The sequence below is a fragment of the Seriola dumerili genome, unplaced genomic scaffold, assembly GCF_002260705.1.
Source record: "Seriola dumerili isolate Sdu_G_001 unplaced genomic scaffold, Sdu_1.0 BDQW01000044.1, whole genome shotgun sequence".
Taxonomy (NCBI): domain Eukaryota; kingdom Metazoa; phylum Chordata; class Actinopteri; order Carangiformes; family Carangidae; genus Seriola; species Seriola dumerili.
The window spans coordinates 4,513,890-4,533,018 of NW_019174299.1; the positions used below are offsets into that span (position 1 = coordinate 4,513,890).

At 40.1% G+C, this 19,129-nt stretch overlaps 1 protein-coding gene across 2 annotated transcripts in view; it reads left to right on the top strand.

The window, feature by feature from the left end:
- The window catches only part of asic2 (acid sensing ion channel subunit 2), a 368,823-nt gene that overhangs the window by 331,251 nt on the left and 18,443 nt on the right, over positions 1–19,129 (top strand). For both annotated transcript variants that reach the window (XM_022739489.1, XM_022739488.1), the window contains exon 2: positions 10,249–10,399. In XM_022739489.1, coding sequence (XP_022595210.1) covers positions 10,249–10,399 — 151 coding nt within the window. The remainder of the gene's footprint in view (positions 1–10,248; positions 10,400–19,129) is intronic.

Sequence of the window (19,129 nt, forward strand, 5' to 3'; positions counted from 1 at the left end):
AAAGTTAGATGAGTGTATCCCTGCTAATAACAAGTCAGACCAGTCCCCCTTTGTAAGTGATGACCAGTTATTTCCTACACACGCCCTGGTCTGCAACTGAAAAACACATCATAACAATAAAACAGTTTTAGTGGTCTTGGTAGACATGTTATTTCACTCAGAGAGAGCAGGCTTTTTCCTGCCTCCAGTCTTTATGCTGAGACAGGCAAACCTCATCCTGAGTCTTGTGCCACTCAGACATAAGGTCTTTATAAATCTTCTTCTGTCATGTTACTTTTGGGAAAAAAGCAAATAATCACACTTCCAGAAATTTGGGCTATTCCTTTAAGGAATCTTTGGAGATGATAGGAAAGGCCTTTGCATGTTGGACAGCTAGGAGCCTCTGATGGATTACAATGCAACACCCTGATCCTCTCAGCTTATGCTGCATGTTCTCGGGTTGACAGTATCCTCTACTTACAGCCTCATAATGGGTCTGACATGAAACCCAAGAGAAGCTGATTCTTGAAAGCCAGTAAACTTGAGAAATATCTCGTTTAAGATTCTTTTATTATAAATGATATGTAAAGAGCAAAAGATGAAAGGTTTTTGATAACGAGCCTCAGATATGGGGGATGAGACAGGAAATCGGACTGAAAGGCTAAACTGAACTGACCAGAAGCAGCATTGTAATCGATCAGGGCGTTCTAGCAGAGGTGAAAGCTACTCTTTTTCTGTGACTGCACTTCGTGTAAACTCCATTAAGTCAATTCTTAAATTCTTAAACACACAATCCACTCTAAAGAGAATAATCCTGGTCAGAATTCATCCACAGGGATGAATTTTCACTAAAGAGGTATTTTGGTCTTTTGATTCCTGGTTAATTTCTCACTTTCTCTATGTCCCTCCTCTCTTTTTTTTTTTTTTAATCTCTCTCTGGTCTCTTTTTATCCTCATCTTTCACTCTCCCTTTTCCCTCCTCACCCAGAGCATAAATATATTGCTGGCAGCAGTGACTGCAATCCTTTGTGTCATATTGCAGCCCCACCACACTTATGTGCTGTCTTATAAATAAAATATTATTGACTGGCATGGCAAAATTACATTAGGTTGCAATGATAAATACGATCCATAAAACTCCTTACACGTCACATAAATGTTGGAATTTGTTTAATGTGACATGAAATATGTTTTGGGATGTGAGGGTGTTTAAGTTGCATGGGAAGCAGGTAGTGGGGGTGACGTGCATGAAGCCATAATGACGACTGAGGTGGATATATGTTTGTGTGTGTGCGTGTTTAAACCCCTCCTTTCTCAAACTCAGTGCCAACCCTGTCGCTAACGCAGCAGCCCTCTGCATTATTTATCCCCACAGCAGTACAACCATTTTAACTGCTGCCGCCGCTGCCGAGGAGGCAGCTGAGAAAGTGCACACCTTGCAACTCAAAGACCTTTTTCATAAACTTTACTCTTCTCATCTTCTCTCAGTAAGCCTTGAGGATAAGAGTCCTCTCTCTTTCCCTTCTCCCTTAACCCATAGCCTCCCATTTTGCTTTGGTTCTATGATAAAACCTGAATATTGATATTGATTTGTCAAACAATACCACCAGATCACAAGCGCTCCGTAAGAACTGATATAACTGGTTGGCTGACTGTTACGCTTAACATTTCAATTTACTCTTCAGCGCCTTTCGCTTTATGTACCAACTGCCTGCAAAGCAAATGGGATGAGGGAGAGAGGTGTCTTATTACCTGCTTATTCTGTAATGGAAAAATACATGAGGGGTGATGGTGGATGTCATCCAGCAAAAAATGAACACAGATTTCATGTCCTCTTCTTTAAGTCTTGTGGAAAGGTATGTCAGTGTTTCACAATGGTGCATGAACACCACAGCTGACAAAAAGTAATAGCCAAGTGAGCATGCAGTACCTGATGAACAAGCTCTTCAGGAGACTACGTCCAATTTCAAACAGACTGTAATATTACAAATGCAAAGCAGACATCATCTGTTTATTTATTTTTAAGAGACAGTTTTGTCAGCATCACTGAATCAACTCAAATAATGAAAAAGATGTTTGAACAGTGGCCAAAATAGCAGATATGGCAAAGCTATTCTTGTGGTAGATGCAGCTTTGCTGTGTCAGTAAGACTGAAAGCAGGATTTGTAGATATGATGGTGCACTTCAGGGTGTTTTGATGGCCTGGACACTACATGGGCAGAAGGAGATAAGTAAGGGGCCAGTGGGAACGAGAGCACAAAATAAAGACGAGATAGCATCCTCTTTCTGGAGCAATAATCTGCCTGTTTTTTGGCAGCACGTCAGCCAGCCATTTGCAAAGCAGTGATAACAAAATAGGATTATATACAAGAAAGCAAGATGAAGTCAGAATGGTCTGTGAGAATCCCAAATGAAGAGCTTTTGTCAGTCAAGGTCAGATATCTAGAGGAACATTGATTAAAACTATTGCTTGATAGGGTAAAGTTTTTCCCAGCTCATTTGAACATACTGTATATTTTCAATTGCATTACCCTGGAACATGCTTAAGGATCTGAATTGTGGGCGGTTGGCATTAACAACTGACCTTTGATCATGACAGGAATGCGCGCTAATGGCTATGTCATCTTTGACTCCTACTCTGTGGGAGGCATTACACAGGGAACAGGCAAGGTCGTGCCATGTTTGCAGCTCTGTGCTTCCAGACATTCACACTCGCAGTCGAGAATAGTAATAAGACATGTTTTGTTGGTCAAAAGGCATTCTAATTGGCAGCCGAGCTGCACGTGCTCTTGTTTGCAGGTTGGCTCTCTGGCCTCTGGTTTGGATGGAGGAAACTAATGTGATGTTGGCAGCAAGAGAGTTTGACTTCTCTGACATTTTAAACAATACCCTGACTCAATTAAAAATGCAACAAGAACAGACAGGAGCAGCACAAAGTAGCCCTAACATGGATTTAAACTTTTTATTTTTTTGCCACAAGGCATGAAAAGTTAAACTATTTTTGTTTTGTTTTGTTTTGAATTTATATTTTTGTTTTAGCATAAATTTATACATTCGCAAAAATTCATGCTAACATTTAAGCAAGCAGTTGTACATCTACACATCCAGCACCACCAGCTCCACTGTGTTCACCAGCTAGTTGCTAACTTTGTCTGGCTTCAGTTTGGTGCTGAGCAGGTAGCATACAGTTGGCTTGTAGAGTTTTTTTTCCTGAAAACAGCTAGCTACTGCGACTGAAAACAACGAACTTAAAGATATTAAAACATACTGCAGAGTTAGGTGATAATTCTTTGTGGGTATGCAACTACAAGCAATACTTGCACTGTGTGTAGTGGTCTGAGCTTTTGTTCACATAAAAATATTTAGTAGTGCAGCTCTAACAAAAGAAGAGGAGATTATACATTATATCACTATACTTCTTGAATGAGAGCTGATAAATCTTTTCCCCAATACACATTTTTCAGATAGGGCAGCGTTTCTAGCACTACTCTACATTTCTAGACAGGCTTGAGAACTCATTACCTTTTCCCACCTGACAGCTCTACCTGAGGCTGCAGATGAGCAGGGAAGTGAGAAAGAGGAGGAGACAGAGACAGGGTCAGCAGCAAGGATTTGCAAAATAACAGAGCCCCTCTGTCAAGGTTTTGTTAATGTCTTTGTCATCCTGTGGCTGAAGAGGAGCCTTTCTGGCTGAGGTCTAATGGGATGTTGACCCGGCCTAGTCCTGTCTGTCAAACATCATCAGTCTTGACAAAAGGAGTGAAAGAGGGGGGAGCACTGTCCCCCTGAAAGCTATTCTTCCCTATATAAGAAAGCCAGGGGCAAGAGAGATACTGACAGTAGAGAGTTGGGAGCCAATTGCTAATAAAAGAAAGAAAAAAAAAAACAGCAATCATTGGCAGAATATTAGGATCAATCTGTGCTCTCGTCACACACAAACATATTCAGCAAATGACTGCTGCACCTTATGCTACAGCCTCTGACCAATTAGCCAACGAGAGTTAAATGGGATACCTCGATCTCTGGAGGGTTTGAGCAGCTGCGTAAATGAAGTTCATCTGAGGCATCATTTGAAAATGCTTGCATTCAAGAAAAGTTCAATTGCTGGATCTTGAGAAATGAGTGTTGTATGTTGGACCACGACTTTATGGGACCTCTGTATTGTTTCTCCTCTCTGTGCTGAGAAGTCAGTGTGAGTGCAGAATAATCCACAAAAGAACACCACATAGCTGTAAAAAGGAGGAGTGATGGTGCCATGAATATTTATCTGCTGTTCGCTTCACTATGCTCCAGCAACTCCTAGTGTGTCATTTATTTTGTGCAGATACATATCTGTCGGGAGCACCTCTGTTTTGCAAAGGTGAATGAACCTGTAATGTGGTACTTCATATTCTTCCGATTTGCACCACCTCTGTGGCAGTGTGGCGTTAGCTCGTCGATCAATCATGTTGGTAAACCATCCATGAGAAGGCCAGTGTCAATAAAGGAGGAGGAGCATGAAATGAAAAATCCATCTTAAAACACTCCAGCAGAAAAACCAGCTACTGGTTGTCTGTGCTCCTTTCCATTTTGTTGGCTTTTTCAACAATAAAAAACATTGTCTGATTCCTTCCCCACAAAATTGAAGACAAAATGTTTCTTTTCTTTTCTCAGAGTCCCGAACAGTCAAGGGAGAACATTTAGTTCAAAAGAGGCAGAGATTAATAATAATCTCCACTAACACTAGCCTTGATAGACCACAATGCAGTGCAGGCAAAAAAGAAGATAGTATTTTCTTGTGTAAGAGGCACAGATCCTGCTGTGTGTCGACTGGAGTGCCTCAAGATCTTTATTAAGTGATAATTATAATGATCACAATCAACATTTCTCACCCAGTTCACATATGAGACAAACAGCTGTGTTCAACAAGCCTACTGCTGTGTTAAGGTCATGTGCGATGAGGAGAGAGATGACAAGCAGGGGGTGTCTCTAGGAGTCGACAAGGTCTGGGGCAAAGCCCAAACCATCTGGGGCTGAGGTCAGTGCACATGGAGCGTGCACCTTTTTTTTTTCTTCTGATGAGCCTTGAGTACTCCTGTGTAACAAATGGAAATGTGTGACCTTGAAAACCTTGTATCTCTTAGGTTTAACGTGATTAACGTGAGCAATCAGTGCTTGTATGGTGGCTGTTTGGCTTTGGCATATTAGTCTGTAAATAGCATGTAAGCTTTTGATCAAATGCTGTTTGCAAAATCAGCAGATGAAAAGTCCAGCTGCAGTATTTCCATTTCAAAATCATCCATACAGTACTGTGGTGAATTTCAGAACTATTATTTGGTTTATTATCTTACGCTGTAAGTACTGCATTTATTGGCCCACTACATCCTCCTGACATTTAAATCAAGAGTTTAACTCTTGAGTTTCAACTTAAATTTGTAGAGTTCATCATGGTAAATAAATGATAAAACTGAGACACAAAGACTTTTAATATTTAGAATAAGTTATATAACAGTCAGGCCCTTCAGACTACGGGTGAATTATGACAGCTATGTGGCACACCCCCGAGATGAGGAGCAAAACACTGTCTGCTGCTTTGTTCCTTTTGTCTGGATGTGAGAGTAAGCAGCTGCTTGAACCCAGAGCCAAACACTGTTTTTCCACTATATCTGAATTTATGAGAACAATGCAGTGACAGCGTGTAGTTGGTGAAGACACACAAACACACTTTAACATCACAACCTTTGGATTTCATGTCTTCTTTCACATTCATATTTACTGATGCCAGTGCTATTACAGCTGTTACAATCCATGAGTGAAAACCGTTGAAGTTTCATTTACAGGAATGAACATGCTGTAAAAACAGACAGTGGTCAAAGATCTTTCGTTTCTTATATAAAGCTTACAAGCTTATAAACACAAGATGTGTCAGACAATAGTTTAAATTAACAGTAAATTGTGATTTCAGACACGTATCGTTAATTTGCATAATCACAGACAGGCATAATGTTGCACATCTGTAAATCTACAAAACATCTGTGCATGTTTAAATAATGATGGATCATATTGTGGGACTGTTACAGAAAGTCCATGTGATGGATACCACAGGCCTTTTCCACAGCAGACATTTCCACAGCAGACATTTCAACAGCAGACAATTCAACCTGTCACAGTGGGAAGGACACAGGTGTTACTGCTAACATTCAGGATGGCTCTAGATGTTGCAGGAGACAAAATGTCAGAACGCACCAGCAGCAGAGACCACAGCAGTCAGGGTTTGCTCCTCTAACATTAGTCAATAAACCAGTGGTTCTCAAATTGAGGGGCACTGTCACTAGAGGGACATTTGTTTGTACGTTACCTTTTGTTGTTACCGCTGCTGTGTGAGCCTGACAGCTGAGCAGAAGCAACATTGATTGCATGCTGTGCCAGTGGAGCGTGCGCGCTCCATGCCAAAAAGAAGGCTGCAGAGGACTGACTGAGTTTGTATACAAGAGGACATTACCCAGCACCGCACTTCACTTTCTCTAGATCCACACAATGGCAGCAGCAGGGGTTGGAGGTGATCAGGAATTACTTATATTTTGTGATGATTAGCTGTAGATTTTGTCCTCTGTCAGAAAGATTAGGAGCTAGTCTGAAAACATTCCCGCCTAAAGCCCCAGAAGCCTAATGTTGACAACACCGAAGAAGACAAGTATCCACATTTTTTTGAGTTGAGAGCGTTCTCATCATCGGTCAACTCAGGAATGTTGTATGGTTGTAAAGTTGGTTTTGTTGAGCTGGACATTGCACCATATCTATTGAATTTGCATTTAAAAACCTCAAATAACAGATACGAGACATCCATTGTTTGCTTTTCCGTGCACTGCTGTATTGTTTAGTGGGACAAACCCAAGTCATAATTGTGACTTGGTGACACGAATGTCGTTTATAATTCAGAAAGTAGTAATTACATTGAAGCGCTGGCTGCATCTGGGTGTTATCTGGGCAATCACATATGATCACATGCCTTTGCTCTGCATTATCATTATGTTGATTCTGCCCACATTGTGATCAAACCTCTATGTGCAGATTGATTAAGCTGGGCTGATGGTTAACAAACACTGACGTAGATGGCAAAAGGCTACCTACAGGTACCCTTGCTAACTTGGTAAATGTTACTCAATGTAAGAAGCTTGGAGACACTTGTGAGTGCTAGTCGTAGCTGAGCTCATAGCTGTTCCTCAAGAGTCTTCCAAAGCAAAGCTGCTGTATGGGCTCTTCTTATTCTTCCTTTGTAGAGGATGGGGTCATCTGCAGCTTTTCCACTGGCAGCTTGAGATAGCAGGAAAAGGCAGAGGTGAACCTGTCACCTTGTTGGCACATTTCTTTCTTAAGAAAGTAATCTAACTGTCCTGATGTAATTTTCACCTGACTGAGATCCAGTTACCAAGTGAGCTGACCGCTTCCAGATGTGATCTATCTATTCACATTGTGATTGCAAAGCATTCTACATCAAATTACATTTGCATTAAATGCATTTGTCCTCATTCATGAATAATATAAGGATTTACACTCAGTTGGCAGTTTACTAGGTACACGTAGCTAACACTAATGCAATCTAATACAGCAGTCCTACAATAAATCTGACCTTCATTAAGGTTATGATGATCAGTTTTTATCGAAACTGTTTGTTAATTAAACGGTATGTTTATTTTAGAGGCTACATTTTGTAGTGCTGTTGTACTGTATTGGGTTATAATAAGAGGTGTAATATTTAGTATATATAAAATATTGCAAACACTTCTTAGTACAATGCAAGACAACCCAATAACACCACTAATTACAGCCTCCAAAATTATTATAATATTTAATCAACATTATGAGCTTCATGAGGGTACGATTTATTGCAAGACTGTTGTTTTAGTCTGGTTTCATTTTGGCTAGGTGTATCTAATGAATTGGCAACTGGGTGTACAGTAAATCATATTATTACCAGGAGTAAGTGATTAGATTTCAGCACCGCATCACAATGTTAGTGTATATTTCCGCTAACAGTCAACAGTGTGACGCAGTAATCACACGGTCACAACATGTCATAGAATGAATTCTATAAATCATATTAGAACATCATATTGATGTTGCTGATAGGGGTCCAGAGAGCATTGCTGCTCTTGGTTTATTAAACTGTTTCCATCAGTCACTTCCTATCAATCAGTCATTACATCATTGAAGTGGAAGGTAGTCACAACGACAGTCTCATCTACACACACTGGTGAAAAATTAAAGGAAAAACCTGAATAAATAAGTGGAGAAACGTAACGTGGAGATGCTTCCACATGATCGTGCTCTGTAGAAGGTATGAAAATGCTGAGCAGACCCAGCCAAGGAAAAGACCTAAGTGACTTTGAAAGAGGGCTCACTGTTGGATGGCAGGAGCTTCAGTCACAAAGGCCGCTCAGCTGGCTGGTGTTTCAACACATTTCAGCATCTGTATTTAGATCTATGGGAAAGACACCAGAAAAAAGGTTCAAAAATTGTGTTCAGCAGCGCACACTTGATGACCATGATGCTCGTGCACGAGTGAGATATCTTCCTCGGATGACTGAGAATGTCAACACAGGATGTAATCAGACTGTCAAGAACAGTCCGTCAACAGAGAGGGATATGATAGTACGATCTCAGTGCATATACCACTCATGATGAATGCATGTTGGAGAGTGCAGTGGTAAATAAACCACAGATACTGGTCTACAGGGATGTGGAAAAAGTGATATGGCCTACAGTGAGGGGATCCGGTGGCTTTGTTATGCTGTGGGGGGCATTTTGCTGGCATGGTTTGGGTCCACTTGTCCCCTTAGAGGGAGGAGTCACTGCAAATCAATACAGAGTTGTTCTGAGTGATCACCTGATGGACGTGGTCTCCTTTATTATGACAATGCCCCCATCCATAGGGCACCAGTGCTAACTGAATGGTTTGATGAGTGTGAAAATGATGTAAATCATATGCTAAGGCCTTCACAGTCACCAGATCTCAACCCAATTGAACATCTATGGGAGATTTTGGACTGACGTGTTGGACAGCGCTCTCCACCACCATCATCAAAACACCAAATGAGGGAATGTCTTTTGGAAGATTTGTGTTCATCCCTCCAGTAGACTTGGCGATTCAATGTGGAGCATTGATGCTGTTCTGGAGGCACGTGGTAGCTTAACATCTTCCTGAGATACTTTGTGTTGGTTTTTCCTTTGTCACCTGTCTGTACATCTCAAATAAGCTGCACTCTTGGAGTCTTGGAGAGATGATGGTGGGACAGAGACATTAGTGGAGGAAGATGCAGCACCACTAATAGGAGTGTGTCATATATTGTTAACACAAACACAGCACGGAGGGAATAGAAAATGTTTGCAGTTTTGAGAAAGTGTAGGAGTAATGGCAAGGTGCTCTCTGCTTTTGAGAGATTAAATGGGAAATTGCCTGTTTTTTGACTTGGTCTTTTCTGTGGGCTTTACTCTTGCTTGGCTTTACCAAATAAGAGCTGTGCACAATTAAGAAGCTGAAGGCTCCTGCAGAAAGAAAGTAAGATAATGTGTGAATGAAAGAGAGTGGCTCTCTGGCAGCCTGCATTTATCGCCAGACTTAAGACACACTTCACAGAAACACCTGCAGCCCATCAGGGTCTCTGTGTGTGTGTGTGTGTGTGTGTGTGTGTGTGTGCGCATTGTGAAATAAAAGAAAAAAAACTCCCATCACTGCCAGTGTGATCACACGAAAATGACTTTAACCCTTTCAACCCAATTGAAGTAATTTGGGTCAAAAGTTATTTTCAGAGCCAGCACTCAGTCAAACCTGGGCACACAGACATAACCCCCATTCTACACCAATCAGTGCAACAGACTTTTTCTAGTGATATCTGTATTCTCTGTCCACTGAGCACAAATATCCAGGAATCTGCTTAGAAATGATGGGAAAAGGCCTCGCACCTTTCCATCAATTATCATGTTTAGAGTATCAGAAATAATTCAGGTCATTGTATCATGGTTTCAATAAAAACCAGATAAACTAGATTAGACTAGACTAGAATCTGACGCATCATGAGTATGTTATGCTGCATTTTGAAAACCATCACATATAATAAAACAAAGTGAAAACTGCTTAGGTTCAAAAGCAAAATACAAAAGAGACAAACACTGATGTATAATTTAGAAAGGGTTAAGACATGGACACATGAAACTATAGTCCGATCATTGTGCAGTTATCAAGTGTATCTAGTGCAATGTTACCTTTACAATTTTGTCCTTTCTTCTCAGGTGTTCACCAGGTATGGCAAGTGCTACGTGTTCAACGCCGCAGAGGAGGGGAAGACGCTCCGCACCACCATGAAGGGAGGGACAGGAAATGGCCTGGAGATAATGCTGGACATCCAGCAGGACGAGTACCTGCCAGTGTGGGGGGACACAGGTAGGCCTGACAACATGCTCACCTGTGTGACTGACTTTAAACAGATCAAACGTGATTAAAACATTTTTTTATTCCTATGAAGCCATTCACTAGTAGTAGTGTAACATAGTCTTCACTACATGTATTCTTTCTCTACAGTTTATGATCCCTGTACCAATAATATTCTGCTACAAAGAGGGACTTTTTTTGACTACTTGATGGTGGTGGATTGTATACAGTATGCCGAGTAGATCCATACAGAGCTGCATAATGTTTAAATCCAATGAGCCTCCTTTTCTCATTCCTACAAATACTATGTTATTATGTAATATCACATGAAAGATACTATTGCACCGGCTGCAACACCTTATTTACTACAGTGGTTTCACACACTTCCGCCTTCTTCTTTCTTTTTGCCCTCCTCCTATTTTAAGTGCATTAGCATGTGGAGGAAATATAGATCCTAAGAAAAAGGGAAGAAATATCTAGTGCAAAGTGAGTCTGAGACGATGAAAATCAAATAAAGTATTTAAAACTTTATTTCCCTAGTTGTGTCCCACACTGAGCCTTTGAGCCATGAGTATTTTTCATTCAGATTATTTAATTTTGCCATAATTAACACAAAAATGATTGAGTGCCCCCCTGATGATATCACTTTGGGGACAGTTTCACACCCAGAAAAACGTATTAAAATTTTAAATAAATAAAGCTGTAGAAAATTGAGTGTAGCGCTTCACGATATGTGAGATGATCATCAGTGAAACACTATTGTTAATACTGTGTAACAGCTGCTATTACAAAGCAGTGTTGTGTTTTTATGACTGCTCCCACCAGTAGTATCTTTTGTAAAGTATCACAGTGTACCGAGTCTAATGCTCAAGTATTTGCCCACAACAAAATGCTTATTTTTAGAGCACTGGGACCTTTTACGGTCCACTTCAGGTACATCTTATTACAATGACTGTGGACTTCAAGTATATTCTACTGTTGTATTCACTCTGAATATGATTCTAAACAAACTACTCAAAAAATTGTCAATATCTGCACAACCAGTTCTGAGTGGCTGTGATTTTTGGAGATTCTTAGAGAACACAGACGTTTCAGTGACCATAATGCATATTCAAAACCCTTTCAGGTCGAGCACTGAAGCCTCTTTGATGATCTTTGTTATAGAGTAGCGTAACTCTAAAATATCCCCCATATTGATGTGTATTAGAGATATTGTTTGTGGTTCCAATTGAGTGTTTTAGGGAAGGCGGCTGCCTGAGTGGTTCCACAGTGAAGCTCATTGAATGGCCGACTCACGTCTGAACCGAGTGGAAGGCAGACAGGGGAGTTCCCAGAGCATCTAGCCAAGCTATGAGCTGCCCAGCAGATGGACATTATTTACTCTGGGCTCAAATTTAAAGAAGATCCATCATCAAAAAGCCCGCGTCCTATCACTCCCACGTGTGTTCTTCTGTGGACAGCAGGTCCCACAGCCCTCTGTCCTGAACACCTCTTGGTTTCATTTCTGTTTGAACAGGCTGTTCTCCAGCCACCACCCTGACAGCATGTGGAGCAGGCTCTCCCAGCAGGCTCCAGTTTCCAGTGCCCTTGTTTATCCCTGTGTGGTTTAATTAGCCCAGATGAGCTGAGTCAGCCTCAGCGGGGAGCACACTGTCTCCTTAACTGAGCCAGGTCTCTTTCACTGTGCAGGCATGAGGGGCACGCTCTGCACACTCTCTTCCCCCATCTCCCTCCACCAATTACATTTTCTCTATCCATCTGTGGCTTCTCTTATTGTCCATCATCCAGAGGCCATCAGGTCTGTCTCTGGGGTTCTATTAGCACACTGCTCTGCCCAGGGAGCTGCAGGGCAGCCATGACACTCCTCCTCACTTATCATGATGGACAAAAATTTAAAAAACAACACGTTTCATGGTATGAAAAATGGACAAGATGGATATAAGTTTGAGTGGTGGGAGAAAACAGATGGCCTGTTGCCTGGATACCCAGCCTCCTCCTCACTGTGTTGCTGACCAAACTGCTCACGGATAGAAATAATAAGTGGATTGGATGTGTCTGTCTGTTATTTCTGTCTATATGCTCGCTGACCTGATGATATTTTATCAAGCACACTTGGATACCAATTGATATTTTCATAGAGGGCCCCCAGGAAATCAACCTAAGTGATGAGGACTTTGAATCAAACCATCGTTTGCCAACAAGTGTTTTTTCTTTCAGTTCCTGTATGAATGCAGCTAAGATGGAGGAGGGCTGGAAAGTGTAAGCTTTGGTTCCACTGATGCCTGCTGCATCTTTGTGAAAGCATGTTGCCTCACGGAGCTTCAATCCCAGACACAATCCTCATGCTTTTGTGTTTGCTAAATTCAGAAAAGCTCAGAATAGTAATTTAAAATTAAATAAAAATAGCCGCCAGCACATGGGGGTGGAGAAACATTTTTTATTATGTAAGCTGAGAATTCTTCCTAGCAGCTGTGAACTTGGCACACAGACTTTCACATCTTCAATTTCGAATAATTAGTTCAACTCCTGCTACACACTGACCTTTTTTTGAAAAGTCATCTGAAGTTTGAGAGTTGGACAGGCCTTTTGCAATATATGATTCGTCAGGCAGCTTGGATCAAAGTAGTCTGTTTAGTCACTCAGCACCCACCACATGTTTCCCTTCAGCAGCAGAGCTACAAAATGTTTGCAGTGGTGAAAAGCCCTTCAAACACGTCCCAGCCTATGAAACTGCGATGACATTCAAGTCCCATTTCTTCTTCTATCAGAGACTAACATCTTTTTTATTTTTTTAATCATACACATCAGAGAGTTTTGTTTTAGATTGAATCAGTACTCAAAACCTGACATTTCAGAGTAAGCAACCAATTACATTCTGCTCACCCACTGTGTCTGAATGGGAGAGATGCAAAGAATTATGGAGTTATTGAACTATTTTTTATCTCCTTTCTGAGAATGTGAGAAAAGCATTTTACATCAAGTTTTTTTTAAGTGTCTTTTTCTCACTTAACTTAGATTTGGTTGTTTCTCTCTTGTTTATTGCTGTTTTACTTTGTACTAAATTTTCATCTGAATTATTATGCCTCTGCATCTGTGACAGTCAGGGCCGTAGACGTTATGTTTTCAGGTTGTCTGTCTGTCCGTACGTAAGTCCCATTCTGGCAAACTACTACTGCTTAATCTCAGTAATGCCTCGAGGGATTTTTTTCAAATTTGGTGCAAATATTCAGTTGGAGTCAATTGGATTAACTGATCAGAATTTGGTGGTTAAAGGTCAAAGGTCAAGGTCACTGTGACCTCACAAATCTCATTTCCAGCCATAACTCATGAATTCATGTACTTATTATGACAAAATTTCACACAAATGTCTAATAGAATAAAATGATGAAGTGATGACATTTTATATCCAAATAGTCAAAGGTCAACTGTGACATCATAATGTTCAGCAAAAACACCTGCCATTATTCAATGCTGTAACTCAGGAAAGAGAGATAGTGACCATATTTCCTGCTACTTGGCTGGTTGGTAGAGACAAACAACCACAAGGTAGTAATTCTAGTTTTTCAGTTGATATCACATCACCTGTATGTATTTTTTTTCTTTCAAACAAAGCTGTCGTGCTTTATTTCATTTGCAGCCAAAGCACTTTAGGTAAACAGTAGTGGGACTCGTCACCAGTCTGTGCTGTCTGCATCCTTCTGTTTTCCATCAATGTAGCATCTCTCATCTCTCATTTTAGCTCCCATTTTATGTGGGAAACAAGCAAGTGGAGCACAATAAGCATTTGAGTGCAGTGCTAAAATTTCGGCATGTCTCTGCACTCTTTGAGTCTGCAGTTATTAAATCAGAGCGATGGTGAAGAGCACTCTGAGAGGCGCCCGAAAGGAGCAGAACGATGTTTGTTCAGCAACAGGTTAAACCGAGTGCAAAGTGGAAGAGGAAAAAGTCCTTGATCTTTTTATCTTTTCTACTTTCACGTCATTTCTCTTTGCAGTAGTAGGTCAGTGTGATGTTCATGTCTATGTATATAGGTGGCAAACTTTTGCATTCACTTCTTGAAAAGTTGTCGCACCAGAAAGTTCTTACATAGGTGAGAACAAATGAGAGCAGCGGGGTTACTGTGTAGTTTTCAAGTATGTCAGTATCCAGACATTATGTTTCTTTAATTATTGCTGGTGTTGGTTATATTTTCACTGGAGATACAGCTGCAGTATCAGAGTGACTACAGTGCAGTTTAGAGGACATTTTCTTTCATTGTCATTCTTGTTGTAAATTGTGACTTTTCTCTATGGCTGCACAAAGTAAATTTACACCCAACAGCAAAATTAGAATGATAATATTTTGTGTAAACAGGGCAAATAAAACATTTTAGCTCAGCATGATGGGACAGTTTCTTTGTCGCAGTTTGCCTCAGTTTGTAAGTTAGGCTGAGATTGGTGTATACTTTTAGATTAAAAACTCTGCCTAATGTAAGTTTGAAGAATAATGTCTGAATTGCTACATTTAAAATATGACAATGCAGAAGTGTAGAGAAGCAGAGTAATCAGGGAATGAGTAAACAGGACAGCATAAGTATTGACGAGAAGTCCTTAAAGTACTGTGAAAACCTGGAAATGATAACATTTACGTTTCCATGACAACTGGGAAACTTATGGGCTGATGAACATCATCTGATATTGATCAAAAACTCCAGACCAGCCACTAAAGAGACCTTGTTGTGAGATTTTATAAGGTCAAAAATGAACTGTAAAACTCAAGTGTGGGCATGTTTAGTCCTTATACTCAAGGTTTTCTGTGAAAAATATTATAAGTAGTTTTATAAAGCAATAGTTAAACACAGCAGAAAGCTGGCTAAAATGTGCACAAATAAAGTGCACAGAGGAAAGGATGTTAATACTATAGAGAAAGGATCAGTTACAGAAATCCACATTAAGAGTTTACAGACATGTTAGCAGCTATGTGAGGCTGTACTTAGGCGCAGTGCTTCTTTGAGCTAAATGCTAACATCAGCCTAACCTTAAACAAGTAGCAACAAATTGGTAAAAAATTTACCTTCAGCTAGCTAAACATGTTCTGCCCCTACACTCTCACATTAAAAAGATAATATAGACCCCTCATGAAGCTTGACATGCCCTGTCCTGACTGTGACAACAAGTGGACAAATGTGAGATGGAGACGTAGTTTTATTGACAGACATGTAGTTGGCAGACAGGTGGAGAGGAAGTGCATGTGCTCCACAGAGGTGCCTAAACAAGAATGCACATTACCTCTCCAACAAGTACGAATAAATGTCTGATAATATGTGACTATTTTACAATTTCATTTTAAATATAAAGGCATCTACACTCATCCATGCACAGACCATTTTCTCATTTACCCCAGTCAATTGTCTCCTCTCCCTATCATGTTTTTCCAGAACAAAATGTGCAATCACTTGAAATGCTAAAGGAGAATGGAGGTGAAAGCAGAACACTACCTGAATTCATTCACTGTTATACAAAGCAGCGAGATCTAAGTTGTGATTGTGGGTGCTGATAGCATCCTAATTTAGTCCGCCTCTCTTATATTGTTGAGTCATTCCAAGTCAAATGAGTGTGATAGTGGTGATGAAATACATAGTAACTACAAATCTATGGAGCTATCTTTGATTCTGCTCCAGCTCTGGTCAGATATAACAAACATGGTTATCCAAAATCTTCTTAATCATTTTTTGATAAGGAAAGTTGAACTGACTGGAGCGCAAACAAGCACAGCGAGCCCCGTTTGATCTGATCTCTAACTCTCTCACACACACATACACTCATTCTCATTGTTTGTTCAGACAGACATAGTGTGCAAACACACAGACATAGTGTGCAAACACACACACACACACACACACACACACACACACACATCTCATTTTCACTCTCAGTAAGAGATTATTGTCTCATGTGTCCCCTGTGTATAAACATCCATTTGGTCATCTGGCTCGAGTATAAGAAAGCCAGTGTAATGCCGGAAAATGTAGCTGAAACAATTTGTAGATTATTGATCAGTTGATTGAGTAAAATATTTGATGGTTCCAGCTTGTCAACTGAAGATTTGCTGCTTTTCTTTGTCTGATGTGATAAGAAACTAAAAATCATTTCCCAACCCAAATTTACACAAAAAAAAAAAACTACTGACATGAATACATTAAGTTTGAAAAACAGACACAATCCAAAATAGATTTATAGTCAGAGGATGTGTAAAATAAACCAAAGAACTATTAGAGCCACTCCAAAATATGGTCGACCTGAGTAGGCCCAAACAGAGAGACAAAATTAACACTGGCAGCAGCACAATACAACGAAAAATAACAAGCAGCAGTAACAGCATTTGAAACCCCCTTCCCCCAACACCTCTCTGACCAAAATACCTCGGGGTGCCTTGTCCGACATTTTGTGTTACTTTCTAAAAGCGACAATCCGACATTCACGCCCACCTCAGATGTCCAGGTGTACGAAGATGAGAAAGTAAACAGTAACAAACAAGTAAACTTCTCTCTCAAATGCTCTTCGTATGTACAGACCTACCTCTGTCCGTTCATGTTTCGTCAACTGAGTGCAACACTATGAATGCCTCCCAGGAAAGGCGCCTTTGAGTGTAGCCATGTGGCAGCTAACACCTACAACCACTTTTGCTTTCCGATGATGTAAAATGACACATCATACAAACTAGTTTGTTTCGCCTTGAAACTTCTTGTAAAACCCACTACAACAGAATTAGATTTTACCCTATCGGATTAGACTGAATTTTGACCCATCCCAGTTCAAGACCCAGATCAAGTCTTGTGAAGAACCTGTGAACACTTCCAGTACTGACTTTTGTCCCCTAAGAGTTCTTGTCTGCTTCATCTTGTGCTGTACACCAGTTGTGTTTTGTCTTTAGTTGCTTGTTCTTCTTCCTGTCACATGTGGTGTTGTTCTAAGTATAAATAACAGTTCATAGTAATTTCAAAGCATATTTATTTAAATTACAAAATACATTTTCACACATTATTGTGCCAGTTTATTCATTTTTGAATGTCGCCATTATTAATAAAAAAACTTTTAAATGCAGCGGATGTTGGCTGAAAAAAACACGTTTCTGCTTGAAGTCATGTTCTGTCTCTTTTCAGATGTTCTAATACTAATCAATATTCACTTCAAACATCCGACATCAAGTCCAACATATATTCAGCCAATAATTTAGCAAGTGGATGTTTGTGTTACAGCAAGTGATTTGGTTGATAAATGCACAAACACACAACAGCTGAGCAAATAGATACATATTTATGTGCAACACAGAAGGGTTAGTTGAAGCAGTAAACATATTAGTGCTGTTAAATAGTTACCAAGAGCAGCAAAGCTATGTTTAGCAAGAATGTAATTACAGAAAATTGTATATTGTGAACTTTCACCTAAATACACAAACATTTTAAGTTGAATGCTAAAGCTGATGTTATTTTGTCTTTTTGTTATTACCAACACATTCCAAAACAACAATGTGAATTTCTGCCACGGATAAGTATCACACATGTAGCCACAGCCTCATAACTCATACCTCTGTGTTATAGAACTCATTTTTCCTACAAATACCATTAAAGACAGACTAAATAGCCGCACAGACGCATTGGGCGACATTTCTTTATCACAATGAACAGCCAGTGTAGTTACTGTCTTTATTTCCACAATGTGCAGGCTGTGCGGTGCAGGCTCAGGGATGCAGTTCCTTGTTTATGCTGTTTAATGTTCATTGTAATGAAGGAATATGTCACCCAGCACAACAGTATTGCTTTTTTAATGTGTTTTTAATAGTTTTTGGATAACAGTGGCTAATTATGTAAGATCTAGCTGCGCTATGGCTGCTAATGGAGCATTTATCCAACAACTACAATAAACACATATAGCTGTGATTTCACATTTTATATCCACTTATGATCAAATGGCAGTGGAATTGTCGTCAAATGACAAATGAGGAATGCCCCTCTACATGTATTTTGTGTACTTTTGGTCTAGGGCACTTTTACGAGGTTTAGTCTAGACCTTTTGCGGGCATTTAGACCAAACACAACCCTGCGTTAAAACAACACTAGGGGCTGCGTTGTTGGGGGGCATGTTGCTTAAGGCACAAGTGAGACAATAAAATACAGTCCTGGAAGTTCAGTTTGAGGTACAGATTAATGTGTCTAAAGGCTTCTCAGACACCTAAACCCTGCACAGCAGTTTGTAAATACTCGATACAATGATGGAAAGTTGTCAGTGGTGGCAACTATATTATCTTTAGTAGTACAAATGTGGCATTCGTGTTACAAAGTAATCCACCAGGAATGTGCACTTGTATGTATGTGATGAACGCAATAAATTGAAATTAAGGAAAATCTTCATGCTGCTGCATAAAAAGATACTTTGGAATATAATGTGCTTGCAGATATGTGGCAACAGTTTGGGGAAGGCCCTTTCCTGTTTTAGCAGCACAAAGCCACATCCATAAAGAAATGACTTGTTTAATCATAGTGTGATTTAATCTGATTTTGTCTACATTGTGATCCGAATTTAGCCTAAAATCTTGTTGAGGGGGAAGTGCTTAACTTTAGCCTAACATGATCTTATCTGGCCTTTTTGATTGGATGTAACCTGTCTATGTGGCCAAAAGTATGTGGACAACCCTGTCCTTACCTCAGCCACATCCCACACCTTTGGGATAAACACTGACTGTGAGCCAGGCCTTATCACCCAA